At 40.6% G+C, this 18,115-nt stretch overlaps 1 protein-coding gene across 1 annotated transcript; it reads right to left on the bottom strand.

The window, feature by feature from the left end:
• Positions 1-6,168: 6,168 nt before the first annotated feature.
• LOC135716248 (L-dopachrome tautomerase yellow-f2-like) lies at positions 6,169-17,109 on the bottom strand. Its single transcript, XM_065238930.1, has 3 exons — positions 17,022-17,109; positions 6,905-7,158; positions 6,169-6,843 (listed from the first exon to the last, which is right to left on the bottom strand). Exons 2-3 carry the CDS (start codon positions 7,052-7,054, stop codon positions 6,169-6,171), a joined length of 825 nt encoding a protein of 274 aa, XP_065095002.1. The 5' UTR covers positions 7,055-7,158; positions 17,022-17,109.
• Positions 17,110-18,115: the final 1,006 nt, after the last annotated feature.

The following is an 18,115-nucleotide window of genomic DNA, read 5'->3' on the forward strand; positions in this document are numbered from 1 at the left end:
TCTTACAATACCCCGATTTTGAGCGACCATTTATATTGACTACTGGCGCTAGCAACTTTGGTATCGGAGCAGTCTTATCCCAGGGAGTCATTGGAAAAGACAAACCCGTTGCTTATGCTTCGAGAACCTTGACAAAAAAGCGAAGAAAACTACTCCGCTATTGAAAAGGAACTCCTAGCTACAGTCTGGGCAACGAAATATTTTCGACCTTATCTATTCGGTACAAAATTTACACTTTACACTGACCATCAACCACTCACATACGCTCTTAATCTAAAAACTCCTAATTCTAAGCTAGTAAAATGAAGACTGCAATTGAATGAATTTGATTTTGATATAAAACATCGGCCAGGAAAACAAAACGTCGTAGCCGACGGACTTTCTAGGATACCAGCCGAAATTAACATGAACAAAGAAAGTTCTGACATAAGTTCAATCCATTCAGCGGACACTGACGTTTCAGAGTTCATTAAATGTACTGAACATTCCCTAAATATATTCCATAATCAAATCATCTTGAAGATCGGCCAAAATGATTCTGAGGAATATGAAGAAATCTTCCCTAAAATGTATCAAATAACAATTACAAAGATTAATTTTGGCGTCCCAACATTGATCCGCATTTTCCGAGATTTTATGCACCCAGGCAAAATTGATTGCATTTTATGCCCGGAAAATGTAATACAGTCGCTACAAACTGTATACAAAAATTACTTCAGTCGCTGCAAAACATTTAAAATTAGGATTACCCAGAACTTATTAATTGATTTGCGAACATCCGAAGAACAAAATACGATTATTTCAGATACACATGAAACCGCTCATAGAGGCATATTGGAAAACAAAGCCTCTATAACTAGGCGATTCTACTTCCTCAACCTCAAACAGAAGGTTAGAAAATACATCCTTCTTTGCAAAACTTGCAATAAACAAAAATATGAAAGGCATCCATACAAAATTCAGCTCTCCGAAACTCCTATCCCAAAACTACCTCTTTATATCATACACGTCGACGTTTATATAGTCCAACCAAATCTTTTTTATTCAATAATCGATAAATTAACGAGATTTGGAACTCTCCTTCCCATAAAATCCCGCCGTATCTCAGATATACGCAAAGCTTTACTGGCGTACTTCGCATTTTACGGAATACCTAAATTGATGGGTTTGACAACGAACCCGCAATTAAATCAATTGAAATACGAGGACTCCTTTTTGACCTCAACGTACAACAGTACTTTACGCCGTCCAATTACAGTCAAGTAAATGGAATCGTGGAACGCTTCCATTCCACTTTTTTTCTGAGTTTACAGAACTAACAAACACAAATACGAGAATATATCGAACAAAGAAAAATCTCTAAAAGCCTGTTCAATCTATAATAATACTATGCATTCTTCTATTTATGAAATATTTTATGCAGCAAAAGAAGGCACAGATAGACCCGTGAATATGGATGCTCTTATCGAATATAGATATAAACATTACGATGAGACCACTCTTCAAATCTCAAAAACTCAAAAGCAACAACGTGACTACCATAATATTGGCCGAGAGCAACCTCCGACATTAGAAAGCGGCGAAAACGTTTTGAACCGTGTACAAGGCATTAAATCAAAAATTAAAAGCCAATTCGAATCAGTTCAAGTAACGACAAATCGAAACCAAACATATGTGGATGAGAAACGGCGCAAACTACACAAATCCAAATTGCATAGGATTAGAAAGTAACAATTGGTTACCGTCTATTCCTTTTCCAGATTCATTCTCCAATATGAGTCGAGCTCTAACCGAAGACATTCTTTACACATTGTGCTATATGCAATTACTCGAAATGAAGAGAACGACTACTAAAGCGCTAGTTGACCTCGAACAGGAAATCCGAGATCGGCTAGAGTGGAGTACCAACAACTAATAATAATAAAAGTAATAATAAAGTGCATGTTACTAATTACATTTTATCTTTTTAGGCTGAGTTACACCCGAAGACATAAAATAGCCCAACCAAGGCGTACTGTCACCAAAACTTCGATGTTCCACAAACGATACCCCACAGCCAGATTCAGAACACACCCTAAGAAACCAGCCAACCTAATCAAGGTACACAACCACCAGTAACATTTTTTCTCGTTGATGTTGGAAAATGGACATCATTACAGTATTTCTATTAATAATTACCCTTTCAAACACCACACCTCAGTCTATACAGATAAAAAACCTGGATAAAAACCCAGGACTTCTAACTTTAAAATTACGAAAAGGACATATAAACATAGGCAACCACAAAATATTTCATATTATTGACCTAAAAAACTATGAGCTAATGTTTATAAAACTCCCAGCTACTTTGAATGGGTTAAAGGCCTTCAGCAACCTCACCGACATTGTCCACTTGCTTGAGTCGAAATACAATACGATGAAAAATTTATATCATAACCTACTACCTAGTATAAGACACAAACGAGGTCTCATAATTTTTTAGGATCAACAATTCAACAAATTACAGGGAATTTAGATAATGACGACCTCATACAAATTTTGGAAACCATTAAGAAACTTGAATTTGATAACCATATTTTTTTTTCCTTTGGTTTGTTTTTTCCGTCGATCTTGTTTTCCGTGCTGAGCACCAATGCTACCGACGTGCCAGGAAGGCAGCTCCCACACCTGGACCCTACCTATCGACCCATCAAACTCATTAACCGGGGACCAACGGCTTTACTTCCCATCCGAAGGAAGGCGTGATCAGAGACGTTATGCCTCAGAACATCCCGGCGGCGCCGACTGGGATTGAACCCAGGCCTGCTGGGGTGAGAGGTAATCACGCTTACCACTACACCACCGGCGCCGTTAGTAACCATATTTTGGTAAACGAAAATAAGGAGCAAGCAAAAATCAATGTACAACTTCAGAACAGAATATATAGAGTCATAAATGAGTTAGAATACCAACACAACCAAATAAGAAAGAACATAATCGCTCAAAGGTCAGAAATAAGACAAAACAAAAGTTTAAAATAAATCGAAGAAATTATAAAAATTAACCTCTATATTGACATCCTCAACTCCCATTTAGAAACAATTTCGGAAGCTATTCAACTAGCTAGACTAAACATTATTTCAAAAAATATTCTTTCACCGGATGAATTGCATTTTGCAATAAAACACTTGGAAGACAAGGGCATTTCTGTCAGTCATCCTGAGCAAGCCTATAATTTTCTAGGGCTAGAAGCATTCTACAATCAGAGCAAGGTAATTTTTATTGTAACCATACCATTATTAAAAACATACAAATATAACCTACTGTTTTTAGAACCATTACTCATAGGAAATAGAACTATCAAGTTGCCTGCTACCAAAATCATCATAAACGACGTAAAAACATACTTCATAATCAAGGACTGTCAACAAATCCACGAGTACTATGTTTGCGGATTTGAGAACCTGCTTTTCTAGATTGTTACGAGGCTCATCAGGAAATTGCGTAACTACATAATCTTGAAACAAGTAGTCAATGAAACCATCCAGTCCAACTGCGGTATAAGAAACCGAACACTGACAGGAACATTCTTAACGAATACCACAATTGCACAGTGACCATCAACAGCGAGAAATTCTCGAACGACGAGATTACAAAAGCCGAATCACCTGACATAATCCCTTTGGATGGTTTGGATATTCAAGTAAACGCCGTAGATCCCATCTTCGACAGACTCAACATCGTAAACAGGCATCATCTAGAAACTTTCGCCGAAACGCAAAAATTCCACTCTTTCACCTCGATAACTTTATCTAGCTTCAGCATACTAATCGGAATAACAGTTTCAATTTACCTGATTTGGAGAAACAAACCCAAAACAATACGAAAAACCAGGAAACTACAACCAGATACGAATCGGGACGATTCTTTTTCTGAGGAGGGAGTAGTTGAGGAGCGCTCCCCAACAACAACCCAAACACCAGAAGATATCGGACATCGGTTGGACACAATTAAACAAGAACAATAGCAAGTAGCCATAACATTGAGTGCGATTGCACAGTCATCGTTTCCAGGGATCCTCAACGCCAAAAACTAGTACGAATGGCAGCGTCGACAGCAACAACAACAACAACAATAACAACATCAGTAACGGTTATAACTCATCAGCACCCCGACGACCACCATAGCATACACCAAGTACACTAGCAGAAAACGCCAATTCAGCAACAAAGTAATGTGAACACCCAACCACGATGTTTACGAAGATGATCACCACATGGCAACGGCAACAGCAAGTCAACCCGACACCGGTTGGTAGCAGAAGCAGCATTAGCCAGTACATAGGATAATAATTAGAATTCAGCACTTTCTCAAAGAATGTAAGCTCTTTTGTATTTCATACATAAAATTAAAATTGAGGGAATAAATCATTCTAGTTCGAACCATCGTTGCGAGTAGTCTTTAATTTTTTTTTAAAGTCTTCGAAGTCCATTCGAAATATAACTTAAAAAAAATACTATTTTCAAAAATAGTGGATCACCCTAATTATGCACCAGCCTAATATTGGACCAGAGAAACAAGGGAGATGCGATACTGGCAAGAACAAAACAACAGTGACACGATATACCTTATACACTGAGGCGGCAGCAGACTGGAGAGACGAAATTATTTGATCCAATAATGGGTCAACAACCTCGTAGCTGGTGTGCCTCGGTCCACTCGGTAGGCAATTTTGTTGTTGCTATCGATGGTGTGATGTGCCGATAGTGGTGATGATATTGCTGATGTTGGTGTTGCGATGATGATGATTAAAGCTGGACCGTAATCAAAGCGCTCGGCGTATGGTTAACGGCTTCCTCAATCGCGCACTTGTTGTCTATAACACTATGCCAACTAACTTTGGTGAGGAGAAACCCTCGCGTGGGAGAAAACTCAAAGATATCGAACTATAGTGTCATAACAACGAGACCAGTACGTCTTGACCAGTTCAGCGTGCGAGACGGAATGACGTAGATGGTGATGGTGCATGATATTTGCTATCCATCTTCAATGCACACGCACACTAATTCAATCTATTTATTGATCAATTCCCTCCCTTAGCTTAGTCGGTAAAGGTGCAGCTACAAAGCAAGACCATGCTGGAGGTGGCTGGGTTCAATTCCCGGTCCGGTCTAGGAATTTTTTGGGTTGGAAAATTTCTCGACTTCCCTGGACATAGAAGTATGATTGGACTTGCCACACAATTATACCAATGCAAAAATGGTACAGGCATCGAAAGCTCTCAATTAATAACTGTGGAAGTGCATCTAGAACACTAAGTTGACAGCACGCAATAAGCTAATATGCGATATGCAATAAGCTTGAAATGCGAAGAAGAAGAAGAAGATTGATCAATCACAGCGCCGGCCACGTCCTCACGGTCACCGAATACACCTCTGCATCACCACGGTTTTCACGGGGAGGATAGTTGTGTTAGTGAAGTGGGTTATTTTTAGATCAGGATTCAGCTGGGATGTGTGATGCGATCGGTTGATTAAAGCAGAATTCGTTTTCATTTAAATCTAGGGGGATAGAATAAGGCAAAGTGAAAAATTGCAAGGAAGGGGACGGGTCTGAGATTGAACTCTCGACCTTCTGCTCAGCAAGCGGAAACGATAATCACTGAGCTGCCAAGCCTCGTCTATACGCGATGATCGATGCTCTTCATCGAATTTCTCTTTGCATTGTTACAACTAAGCAAAATAATTTTCTTGAATTTGTTAAATGCAGAGTTGTAACATGTTGTATTGGCTATCAAAAACAACAGCAAAGCACCGAGAGATGTTAATTATAGCGAGTTATTAACAAAAGAGAAAATCGACGAAGAGATTCGATCATCGCCTTTACGCTCTTATGCATGCTCACTGTAGAATTATTCATTTTTAAGAGACGAACCAGCCCAACGCTGAAAATCTCTCTAATAAAGCAAAAAAAAAAAAAAAAAAACAAGTAAATTCGCATAGATACACTTGAAAATTGCAATAGAATTTTTTTTTTGTTTTTTGTTGATTATTTGTTTTTCATGGTTCGAATAATAAATGCTATTCGGAGGTTAAATAAAACAAACGAAGTATTTGGTTGTGAAAATAAATTTTAATGTTTTTTTTACGTTATTGAAATTTCTGATTGAAAGAACTTATTTATTTTTTATTAAACACAAGGCGTACCTTTAATTATATCGCTTATCGGACCTGTCAAGATTCTATAATTGTACTCTACAGGATCCAAGGACGTAAAAATAAACATTGGAAGTCGATCGGATAACACCCAGAGGTTGCCTTCTGTGTCGACTTTCAGATCATTAGGGAACACAAGTGCATCACTATCCGAATCAACCAATCCCTGCGTGTCCTGAGTTAAGGGCCTTGCGGTATTCCAGCAGCCAATTCCATCTTTATTTACTTGAGTGTAGAAAATTATTCCTGTTTCTGGATCGTAGAACTCTGCTGAAGACTGCGAGTTTGGTCCACGATCACCCATCAGTTTGTAGTCGTAGTAAGACTCCGGACTTTGGGAGTAGGTTTCATTTTGCAAAATTTTATTCGAGACCATGAATTCCTTAGTACTAGAGAAAGCGTGGAAGTAGATTGGCTTGGTTCCATCACGAAGACGCTTTCCGACCGCCATTCCAAATACTCCATCCGTCCACTGGAAGTTAACACCGCCAATGTTATAATCTCCAGACAGTGGATCGAAGTGGAAAAAATTGTGTTTAACGCGCCATGATTTATCTTCGTTGAATGAATAGACTATCACTTGATATCCTCCCAAATCCGGTACGTAGGCAAAAGCATTGTTGCAGTCTCCTCGATCGGCATCGATGATCTAAAATAAACATGTATTTTTTAAATGTTGGGTATTGATTGAGATGGTTTGCCGAACGTACAACATTAGCAAAAAAAGAATCTTCCTTCAGTAGTGATTTAGGAAAGTAATGTCTTCTGATAAGCTTATCCGAAAATAAATCAAAAATTGCTAGAGATGGAGTTGCATGCTGCATCGGATTGCCTAGGATATCTTCAAGACCTGTATCCATAACCCAAAGGCGATCACATTCATCTGCTCTGACCCGAAAGGTGGAAATGATAGTACTGTTGTCTTCTAAGAGTTTTGATGAAGCTCTTGTTTCGTCTTCAGAATCTGAAAAATAAAGGACAGTATACTTGAGTAATAAGAACTGTATTCGGTTGAAATTGGAGAAGCATACATTTCTGCTTTTAATAATAATGATTCAAAAGTCTATTTGTCATAATTGCTCACTCATGCAAAAAAAAACTTGACCCTACCTGAAATGTGTATGGCCGTACAACCACTTACACTTGGTAGATGTCTTGTCCACATGGGATCGGAATAGCAATTTGCTATCGAGGGTGAGACAAAAGTAATTCACTAATTCACTCGACCATTCAATAAGAGTGCTATCTAGATGGACCGTGATGTTAGCAGGTGGAACAAGCTGAGTTGAATTCGAGTGTGGAAACACACAGGTTTGTGTTTTAGCTGCATTGATACAACCAATCGCGCTAGCTGTTTCTCGCCATCAAAGTCGTTCTATTTCCTGCCATCAGAGTCGTTCTGGCCCTGCGGTTGAGTTCGGTGGTGGGGTCTCCTAAGCATCGTCTACAGGCAAGTATGTATACATTAGTTACAGTCATTTACCTGATCAGTTTCCGTGTTCCAGTGCAACGCTTCAAGCACCTGCCGGCTGTTTCCAGTTGAGAAGCACTTACGACCGCCTTTTTATAAGCTCCTGGTTCCTTCAGCCCAGTCGTGCTGATTCCTTCCAGCACTCAGCATAGTCGACTTGGTCCTGTGGCTGGATATGGATCAGGAGTCTTCCAGCTTGCTTCTACAGGTAAGCACAATCAATGTATTGATAATTCACTGCCTGATGCCGATCAAATTTTCAGCAATTCATAGTCTGTCATTGTGATGATGCCTCTGTAACACCCAATCCTGGGAACGCGGAACGCAACGTAGAAAGCCTCTTGGAAGCCCCCAATTCCTCCGCCTCAGTCCTGTCATCAGCAGCCTTCGTTCGCCAAAGCCGTTCCGGACCTGCTGTCGGATGTGGAGAGAGGGTCTTCCAACCCACCCACTATGGCGAGTATTCAATCAGACTCGATGATGGTCAGTTATTGTCTGATGTATCTGTAATTTCCAGTAAATCTACTGGTGACAGAGTCCTTGTAGCTGTCCGTAGCGGGTTGGAGGCAATGGCCATCGAGAACGATTCATGGAACAATGTTGAACAGGTACTTCCGAATCCTTCGAGGATAAACGATGCATCTTCGTTATCCCCGGAACACACCGTAGATGTTTCCACGATTTCCAAGAATAATGCTGCTACCTCTACTGCTTCTGGACCACCACCATCACCACCGAGACGCATCGTGGATAGCACTGTGGAAACCTCTTTCAACTGGCAAGTATATTGACGATTGAGCTTCTCCTTTGCCTGATACTGCTTCAACTTCTAGCTGTGTTTCCGGTTTTGCGACCTCCACACTAGCCACATCATGTCCATGCATCCGTCCTGCCAACTACCAGCAGGTTTATGCCACCACCTGCTCTTCCTCTTCCGGGACACCATAAAACAGGCACTGAGGAAGCTTCCGAACTTTCCGACCCAGTCGCGCTTGCTGCAGACATCCGCCATCGTCATCGTCCCGATCCTGTGGTCGGTGATGGTATCCGGGGCTTCCGGCCTGCAACCTCAGGCGAGTATTGTTTATTAATTTATTTGATAAGGCTCAACCGAATTAACTTAACAGAGCCGAGGATTCTTGGTCACTACACAATACATCTTAAAGCTATAGTCAAAAGGTACAACACAATAAACACTTTATCTTCCGCTGTCCAAAAAGCCTCCTCCTTTAGAACTGGAGCCACTTCCAGTAGTTTCATTGTATGGCAAATTGTTGTACGCCAACGAGGGTCAGAGCGCGTCCATTGCAGCAATGGACGCAAAATGTGGTCAGCACTCACACCCACTCAGGCGAGTATGTTAGCGATTCCGAGCTTTCGGTACCAAATGTCCTTTCGATTTCTAGTTCCCGTGATTGCTCCTCGAATGGTCTCCAGATCTACTACCAAAACGTGCGTGGGCTGATGACTAAAATCGACTCGTTTTTCCTGGATGTTGCGGAGGCCAAATATGATTTGATTGTGCTGACGGACACGTGGCTGAACGACCGAATTTACTCATCGCAACTTTTCGGGTCACTCTATTCCGTCTTCAGAACTGACCGTTCTGCCCTAAACAGTCAAAAATCGCGCGGTGGCGGAGTTCTGATTGCAGTATCTACGAGACTAGCCAGTTACGTAAGTACGTCACCCATTTCCAGTCAACTGGAACAGCTGTGGATTGCCGTAGAACTTCCACAAAGCAAGCTTAGTGTAGGCGCAATCTACCTGCCTCCCGACCGCAAAAACGACTGCACGATCATCCGTGAGCATGTGGAATCGTTAGGCTCAATTTCGTCACAATTAAGTCCCTGCTCTCCCGCTTTCGTATTTGGTGACTACAATCAAGCTGGTCTGCAGTCTGCTTTCGCATATGCCGGTTGCTTTTGTGCTCTTTTGGACGGTTTTAACTTTTACGGGTTCACACAAGTGAATACTTTTCCGAACCGAAATGGACGTTTGCTAGATCTTGTCCTGGCACATGATTCCGCACTACCGGGCACTTCTGTTTCCTTGCCGGTCGAGCCACTGATTGATCTAGATGCCGATCATCCCGCTCTCGTCGTGTCATTTACCCAAGTAGCACACATCTGCCACACAAAGTTGCAGCAACTTGATTCTGACTAAAATGAGTTCTATCCCGCATAATCGTAAACAATAAAGGGATGATTCACAGTATCATTATGTACCATAAATAAGTATATATGTACGATTCTAGTCAGCGTGTATAAAAATGATAAGCATACAATACCATAAATTGTCCTTAGGATACCATATATTGTATTATGGAAAACAACTATATGGGATAAAGGCGGTTAAGTATAATTACCATTCAATAAGGTTGATATTTCAGAACAAAATTTCAGGTGTAATACAAGACATATAGCTCTTGTATAATCAATTTTAAAATCATAAAACTATATGTCATAACATTCTGGAATATTTGGATTATTAAATTTGGTTTTAAAAAGGAAAGTAAACGTTATACTGTGTTAATAGTTCATTTAGGTAATTTAACATTATGGTGTATTTTCGTGTTATGTTCAAACGATTAAATTCGATAAGCACTTACTATATTCCATATAGTTCGTATTTATTCCTTTTTCTTGGATCAGGGATTATGACTGACCTTAATCTTACAACTACTGACAGCATGATACCATTATTTAAGTGAACTGCTAGTATAGTGGTACCATGTTGACAGTAAATGTGAGATCGAATTCAGCCTTAGGCTAACGATTCAGTTTTGTGTAAAAACTAATTTATTCTTAAGAAAAATCCACCTTCAATAAAACAAAACAAAAGTAAAAAAAACTACAGCTTTACATTAAACGTAACAACCAATAGCAATTCATTTTCATATAACATATCAAATGGCACTATTGTGCACAGAACACGATGTATAAAACATAACATAACATAAGTATACTCGGTCCGTGCCGATCTTAACGGACCATCGCTAGTGGTTTCACACCGGTATTACCGGGTCACGGCCGCAACTGCGTAATCCACCACATCATGCCACTCGTCAATCAGCTGCAAGCACTTTCAGTACTATTTGCTCAACTTGAAACGGCCACCACAAAAAAAAACGAGTAAGGTCCCAAGAAGTCGCCGAACAGCGCCAAACGGGTGCCGAATATCTCACGGTTGCCATCCAGCAGCAGTAGCTGCCACCGATGAGGTCTTCCGGTAAAGAAATTCACAGTAACTGCAAAGGATCAATTTTGCGTAAGAAAAATGTAAGCTTATGATAGAATAGCTTTTTACCTTGTACATTTATTCACCAGCCTTGGTTGATCTTCCCGGGAGTCACTTCATACTGAAGACAACATAATTTATTGAAGACAACAATTTGTACATAATTGAATTAAGTAAAACACTTTTGTTTTACACTCTAGATTTTCAAATCAACATGGCGTGAAGCAACTGGAGCAAAACTAAAATAGGGTAAACTTGTTCACTAATACAAGTACATAAATTATTCCACTTATCATTTTATCATCATATTAGGATTCAGTAGATCCCAGTGTGCGTGTAATTTCGATCTATTGTGATTAATGGAGGATGATTAATGATAGTATTTGGATTATATACCGTATCATAACCATGCCTGTGACAGTTCAGTTAGAATATTATAGCATTTTTTGAATGAGGGTTTTCTCAAAGGGAAAATAAATACTTATCGTTGGATGGTATACCATATTTTAAGAATATGTAGTATTGACAACATAAAATGTTTTACCATACGTTACCGATAAGAGCGTACAGTAAAAGTATAAATGAATGATAACTCAAGAAGTAACGGCACGACTTAAATCATTTCTATAGTATGAACCACTTCATAAATAGTTTTTGATTATGCGGGATAGCAGTTACCTCACCGGCTTGTTTCCAGTGTGCTACTAGGGTAGTTTACCTACGCCGATTCTTTTTACGCCATCATCTGAGTGCTACTCTTTGGACTTTCGCCGGGCTTGAACAATGCGCTTGCGGAAATTGATTGGCAATTTATTGAAACAGCCGCTAGCATGAATGATGCAGTGGATTTTTTATGTGCACTGAAAGATGCTATTTTCAGCATTGTCCCAGCTCGACGACCTCCGCTAAGCCTGCATGGTCAACGTTCTGCCACCCTCCGAAAGTATTGTAGCTCTCGATCGCCGTACTACAAACGACTGTTTAATTTTGTGAGTCGTAGTTATCGAAATTACAATCGTTTTCTCCATAATCGACACGTGAAATGCACGGAAGGAAACCTTCGCACGAATCCGAAAAGTTTTTGGTCGTTTGTCAACTCAAAACGGAAGGAATCCGGGTTGCCTTGTGTTTCTCTGGAATGACTCGGCTAATAGCGAAAGAGAAAAATGCGACTTGTTTGCTCGTCATTTCAAGCAAGTGTTCCACGATTTCTCCGCTTCACCAACACAAGTGCTGGACGCTATTGCTGGAACGCCACGTGATGTGTTTAGTTTCGTTATTCCGCGCATTTCAGAAGACATGGTGATAGCCGCAACACGCAAACTGGCATTCCGTCATCAGTTCTAAAACGTTGTGTAGCCAATCTCTGCCTTCCACTTGCGAGGGTATTAAATCTCTCTGCACAGCAATGTGAGTTCCCCTGCCGCTGGAAACTTTCTTATCTGTTCCCAGTGTACAAAAAAGGAGATAAACGGAATTTCATAAATTATCGTGGAATCACCTCCCTGTGTGCCTGCTCAAAACTGTTCGAAATTATCATAAATGGTGCTCTGTTCGCACGCTGCAAAAATGATATCGATACAAAACAACACGCGAAGCGCTCCGTGTCCACGAACCTGGTGCAGTTAACTTCTAACTGTCTGCGATACATGGATTCAGGATGGCAAGTCGATACTGCGTATATGGATCTAAAAGCTGCATTTGACACGGTGGACCATAATATCTTGCTGGCCAAGCTGAAGATACTTGGCATCTCGCAAATGCTGTGGATTCGTTCAGATCTTACTTGGTGAATCGCTAGTACATGTCAAGATTGGCGCGTCGAAATCGGATGTTTTCTCAAACAACTCGGGAGTCCCGCAAGGCAGTAACCTAAGACCGCTACTATTTTCGCTCTCTTTAAACGACGTCGCCTTGCTGATACCATCAGGATGCCGCGTTTTTTATGCAGACGATACGAAAATCTATAAAATTATTAAAAGCCTCTCGGACTGCTGGGATCTCCAGAATATGTTAGGTATTTTTGCTGACTGGCGCTCAAGAAATTTGATGAGTCTAAGCATAGAAAAATGTAACATTATTTTCTATCACCGAAAAATGGAACCAATCATGTTTGACTATGTTCTCTACGGACGCTGTCTTGCTCGTGTAGAGCACATAAAGGATATCGGCGTTACCTTGGACTGCAGATTCACTTTCAGAATCCAATGACATCATCGCCAGAGCTAATCGACATAGGGCTTTATTTTCAAAATTGCCGACGAGTTTCGTGACCCGCTATGCCTCAGGTAACTTTACTGCTAGCTTGTGCGATCTTTATTGGAGTCAAGTTCAGTTGTTTGGTGCCCTTTTCATGCTAGCTGGATCACTAGAATTGAATCCGTTCAACGCAAGTTTGTAAGATATGCTCTTCGTTTCCTCAACTGGCGTGATCTAACGAACCAGAAAAGGTCACCCGAAACGAGTCTATGGAGGTAAAACTCTTTTTACCCTCGCTGACAGATACTGAGCCCAGTTTTTGGACATCCAGTATCTTCACCGGGAGAAGCAAGGGGTTCTTGAAACGGCCAACCACCTGCTTCTCCAAGATCTCGGGGGTCAGACTCGCTTCAGTAACCACACCTTCAATCTCCACATCACGAGCTGGGATGTAAACTCTATACTCGAGCGTAAAGAGCTGGGAGACAGCAACCTCATTAGCTTGCTTAAGATTAGAGACGGAAACACGAAGTTTATTGTGCCTAACCTTCGTGATTTCGGTCACGGCCGAGAATCGCTTCGTCAAATCATTTGAAATTTGTACCACATTCAAAGGTTTGTTTTTGGGCTGAAAGTAGACAACCCATAGATCAGTCGAGTTATTCGGATAGGCCCGTGATCGGAAGCTTTTCTCAGCCTGCCCATTAACAGACTGAGATGACGAACCAGGGATGACATCATCAGTTTTTTTTAGATGATTGGTCATCCATGTCGTCTTCCGACAAAACTTCCATTTTGTCGTACTAGTGGGAGCGCAAAACGCTCTACCACTGAAACGCACACAGACACAATACACAGAAAACACTACAAACACAGAAACACAAAATGAAAATTTAACTAGGGGAGGACAGTACATAACGCACCCCCGGGGTAAGACGCACTTTTTCATTTTATTTTGAGTTTTTCTTGGAATTTTTAATCCAATTCAAGGATTTATCACGCAGGATTTTGATTCAGATGCTATGCTAGAAGTGCCTCTTGATAAGACAACAAAAAAGTTACGTAAAAGCCATGAAAAACACAAATGAAAGTCAGTTGGTGCGTTCTGCTCAGGGGGTGCGTTGTATACCATTCTCCCCTACTGGGGGAGGAAAAGAAAAAACAAAATCAAAAACAGTACCCCATTCTAGTTGAAATTCTAGTACTACACTATGTTTGTTTTGATTCTACATAAAAGTTTGACAGATAAAATGAGCAGTTCGTGGATTTTCCTATGTTTTGAGGGATGCATCGATTAGCTTGGGACCGAAGATAGCACCAGAGCTGAGCCAAAAAGTTGAGCTCGTTTCTTCGGGACCTTCTGGTCTTGTTTCTGGAAAAGCTTAAACGCGTCGGACTTTTTACGATAAGCTTCAGTGCATTGCTGGTTTTGCCAAGGGCAAGGAGGGTTCCTACGGAAAGACGTTCCTGGACCCAGCCAAGTTTGAGCTTGAAGCACGCTGTCCACGATTAGGTTGGAGAGAAAGTTATATTCCTTTAATGGTGGAAACCCTCCTACCGACGTTAGGGCCTTTTCTATCACAGTCTTGAACTTTGCCCAATCGATATTATGGGTTAGTTAACGGATTCCGACGGATTTAACCCACTGGCAATCGAAATTTTGATCGGCAAGTGATCACTACCGTGGGGATCTTGGAACACATTACACATGCAATCCAACCATAGAGGTAACTCTAAGACCAGAATATCCCGAAGAAACGAGCTCAACTTTTTGGCTCAGCTCTGGTACTATCTTCGGTCCCAAGCTAATCGAAACATAGGAAAATCCAATAACCCCTCATTTTATCTGTCAAAATTTCATAGCTAATCAAAACAAACATAGTGTAGTACTGGAATTTATACTTGAAGGGGGTACGTTAGTTGATTTGCTTGGGACCAATAGGCTAGTCAAGTAGTGAGCCAATTTAAAATCGTTAGTTTCGTATTGATTGTTGATCCAACGATAATGAATTAGAGCAAAGGGTGAGGTCTAATCTACTTCCATTCGAGGATGGACCAGCCAAACGTGTTACATCTCCATTGTTAAGAATTGAAGCTGTCTCAGAGGTCATATATCAAAGTAGAACGGTTGTTATCATACAGTTACCCCGTGGGAATTAAAATCTCCCATAATCAACCGTGAAGTAGGAAGAACTGAACGGATATCTGAAAGTTGCTTTCGATTAACCGAAACTCGGGGAGGAATATAAACAGAAGCAATACAAAGGCTCTTGCCTTTAATAATAACCTGACATGCGACAGCTTCAATTCCTGTAAATTGTATAGAAGGATCCCCAGAAGTACCCCTCCTCCACGCGAATCCTCACGATCCAGTGGAATAATGTTAAAACTTTGGAATAGAAAATGAGTAATGTAATCATGAAATGGAAGATATCGATCTGAAGAGCGCCATGCTTCATAAAGAGCAAAGGCTAAAACAACTAAAAACTTAAACGATTCTAACTTAGGAATAAGACTTTTACAGTTTCATTGTAGAGCAGTGATCAAATCTCGTTTGGAAAATTGTCCATGGAAGGAAATGATTGCTGCAAGGAGGGGCCACTTCAATGTCAATTGCTTCAAGAGGATCTTCACAGTAACAAGCATTGCCAGAACAATGCTTTTGAGAGGATCAGAAATATCGAGGTACTTGAGGATACCGTCCACAATGTTATGAAATGAGAACATCCCAGATGAAGAAGGGGCTTCTGTTCTAAAAAATGGGCCATCAGGGGTTTTCGATTTCCCTGTTAGAGATGAAAATGCTGGTTATAGTCAGTTCTGCGGAAAGCAAGAGGAGTAGAAGCTTGCTTTTTTCCACCACTCCTTTATTTGGGCAAGCTGATTTGGGGTTCCTGATCTGCAACGTTCCACAAACAGATGCGTCTTCGTTTCCATGAAGAATTAAATGGAGATCTCTCATCAGCCAAGTCAGAGTCAGACTTGTCATCTGACAAAAGAGCAAAGGGATTTTTGTCGTCGGTCTATGGCGTGACTGTGCAGGCGCCATCCTCGTGCTTCTCCCCGCATTTGGAACAGCGTGCTTTGCTGCCACAGTGAGAGGCCGTATGTCCCAACTGTTTGCAATTTTTGGTAGTTCATGTCCCGAGGAACAAACAAGCGCACAACTAGCCGAAGTTTTTTCCAACTCGATGTAGTGAGGAAGGGCTGAACCGAAACGAGTCTGTGAGGGTAAAGCTTTTTTTACCTTCGCTGAAATATACTGAGCCCAGTTTCTGGATTTCCAGTATCTCAGTCGTGGGAAGCAAGGAGTTTTTGAAACGGCCAACCGCTTGCTGCGCCAAGATCTCGGAGGTCATACTCGTTTCGGCGACCACACCTTCGATCTCCAACATTACGAGCTGGGATGTACACTACTCGAGTGTAAAGAGCTGGGAGGCAACAAACTTGTCAGCTTGCTTCAGGTTAGAGACGATAACATGAAGTTTATTGTACCTAACCTTCGAGATTTCGGTCACGGCCGAGAACCGCTTTGTCAGATCATTAGTAATTTGCATTACATTCAATGGTTTCTTTTTTGGCTGAAAGTAGACAACGCATGGGTTAAGTCTTCTGAGTAGGCTCGCAATCGGGGGCTTTTCTGAGCTTGTCCATTTCCAGACTGTGATGACGAACCAGGGATGGCATCATCTGATTTCTGGGATGACAGACGTTTGCGACCCTTCTTGCCATCGGGTGACAAACTGGGATTGTCTTCCGACAAAATGTCCATTTTGTCGTACTACTAGTCAATATCACTTTACAACCAAAAACCGTTAATCCGAAAGAATAAAAAAAGGTGGATATGATGAAGTAATATATTAATGTATCAACCGTGCAAATGATAATTGCTAGTAACATTATAAATCGTTGCGTACCCTTTCTTGCTGGTAATTGGTTAGCCTCCCAACTGGGATATGGGTGCAGTACGGGTGATAAACCGTCGGAGATGTTCACAAAGGTCAATGAAGCCGCCACTCCGGATTTCCATCTGGAAGAGAGAACGAGTAAAATATTTATTAATAAATGTGGTTAGTTACATACGATGAGGTCCATAGCCATTCTTCACTATAGAGCAGCACTTCCATTTCAAATGACGAGTTTTTTTTTAAATTTTTCGATCGACCATCTACGATCATGTTGAAACTTTGTTTGTTATTGTCCAACATGCCATTTTATATATAGAGTAGAGCGCTATTTCATCGTAATAGCACATTTCCGTTCTATCGATCAGAAAAGATCAATAATATCAATGATTTCACATTGCACAAATCAATAATAGGTTTGTTCCGATATGCGTTAGTTCATTAGCTACAACATAAATCCTATTAGAGCGCATTGTATGAATATTTATGCTCATTGTTCTCAAAACAAAAGAAGCGCTTCTATCGAATTCACTTTTTCTACCATGATCAGTAGGACGAAGAAATGGCGTTTCAATGCGTTTGGACGGATTTGAAACTCGTAGGACGAATTTAGAATCAAGAAGCAGTATTAGATTTTAAACAATATCTCAACAATTTGTGTCTCTTTATCAAATCCAACCGTCCATATGGAAAGGTGAATAAAAAGAAAAAAAAATAAAAAATAAAAAAATAAAAGAAGTCGTCTTTGACAGAAATATTACATTTTTTGTTCAAACCCGTTCAAACAAGAGAGGTAAAACGCGGGTTGTGCTTATTAGGACGGAAATGGTTCCTATGGTTCCCTAGTTTTGTACCCACTTATAGACGTTACGGATGGTCCACTAGATCATCTGCACAGTTCGAAAAGGAATGTAAATTTCTGTTCAATATGATGCACATAAATGGAGCGTCACATATCATATAAGTTTACATTATATATCATGTAAAGTTCTGACACATTTCATGCAATGTAGCAAATATTGTATACAAAAGCCCATCTTTGTAAACAATATTGTTTATAAGTTGCTCGATTACGTGAAATGAAATTCAAGTTTACGTGAATGAAT

This window comes from Ochlerotatus camptorhynchus, unplaced genomic scaffold (genome assembly GCF_037179485.1).
Source record: "Ochlerotatus camptorhynchus isolate MF236.1 unplaced genomic scaffold, CSIRO-AGI_Acam_v1.1 ptg001177l, whole genome shotgun sequence".
Lineage (NCBI taxonomy): Eukaryota > Metazoa > Arthropoda > Insecta > Diptera > Culicidae > Ochlerotatus > Ochlerotatus camptorhynchus.

Bases quoted from the DNA above. Each gene is read 5' to 3' on its own strand.
- LOC135716248 (XM_065238930.1), bottom strand. From the start codon at position 7,054: ATGGATACAGGTCTTGAAGATATCCTAGGCAATCCGATGCAGCATGCA. The intron at 6,844-6,904 runs GTACGTTCGGCA...TGTTTATTTTAG, and splicing joins ATTCTTTTTTTGCTAATGTT to ATCATCGATGCCGATCGAGG.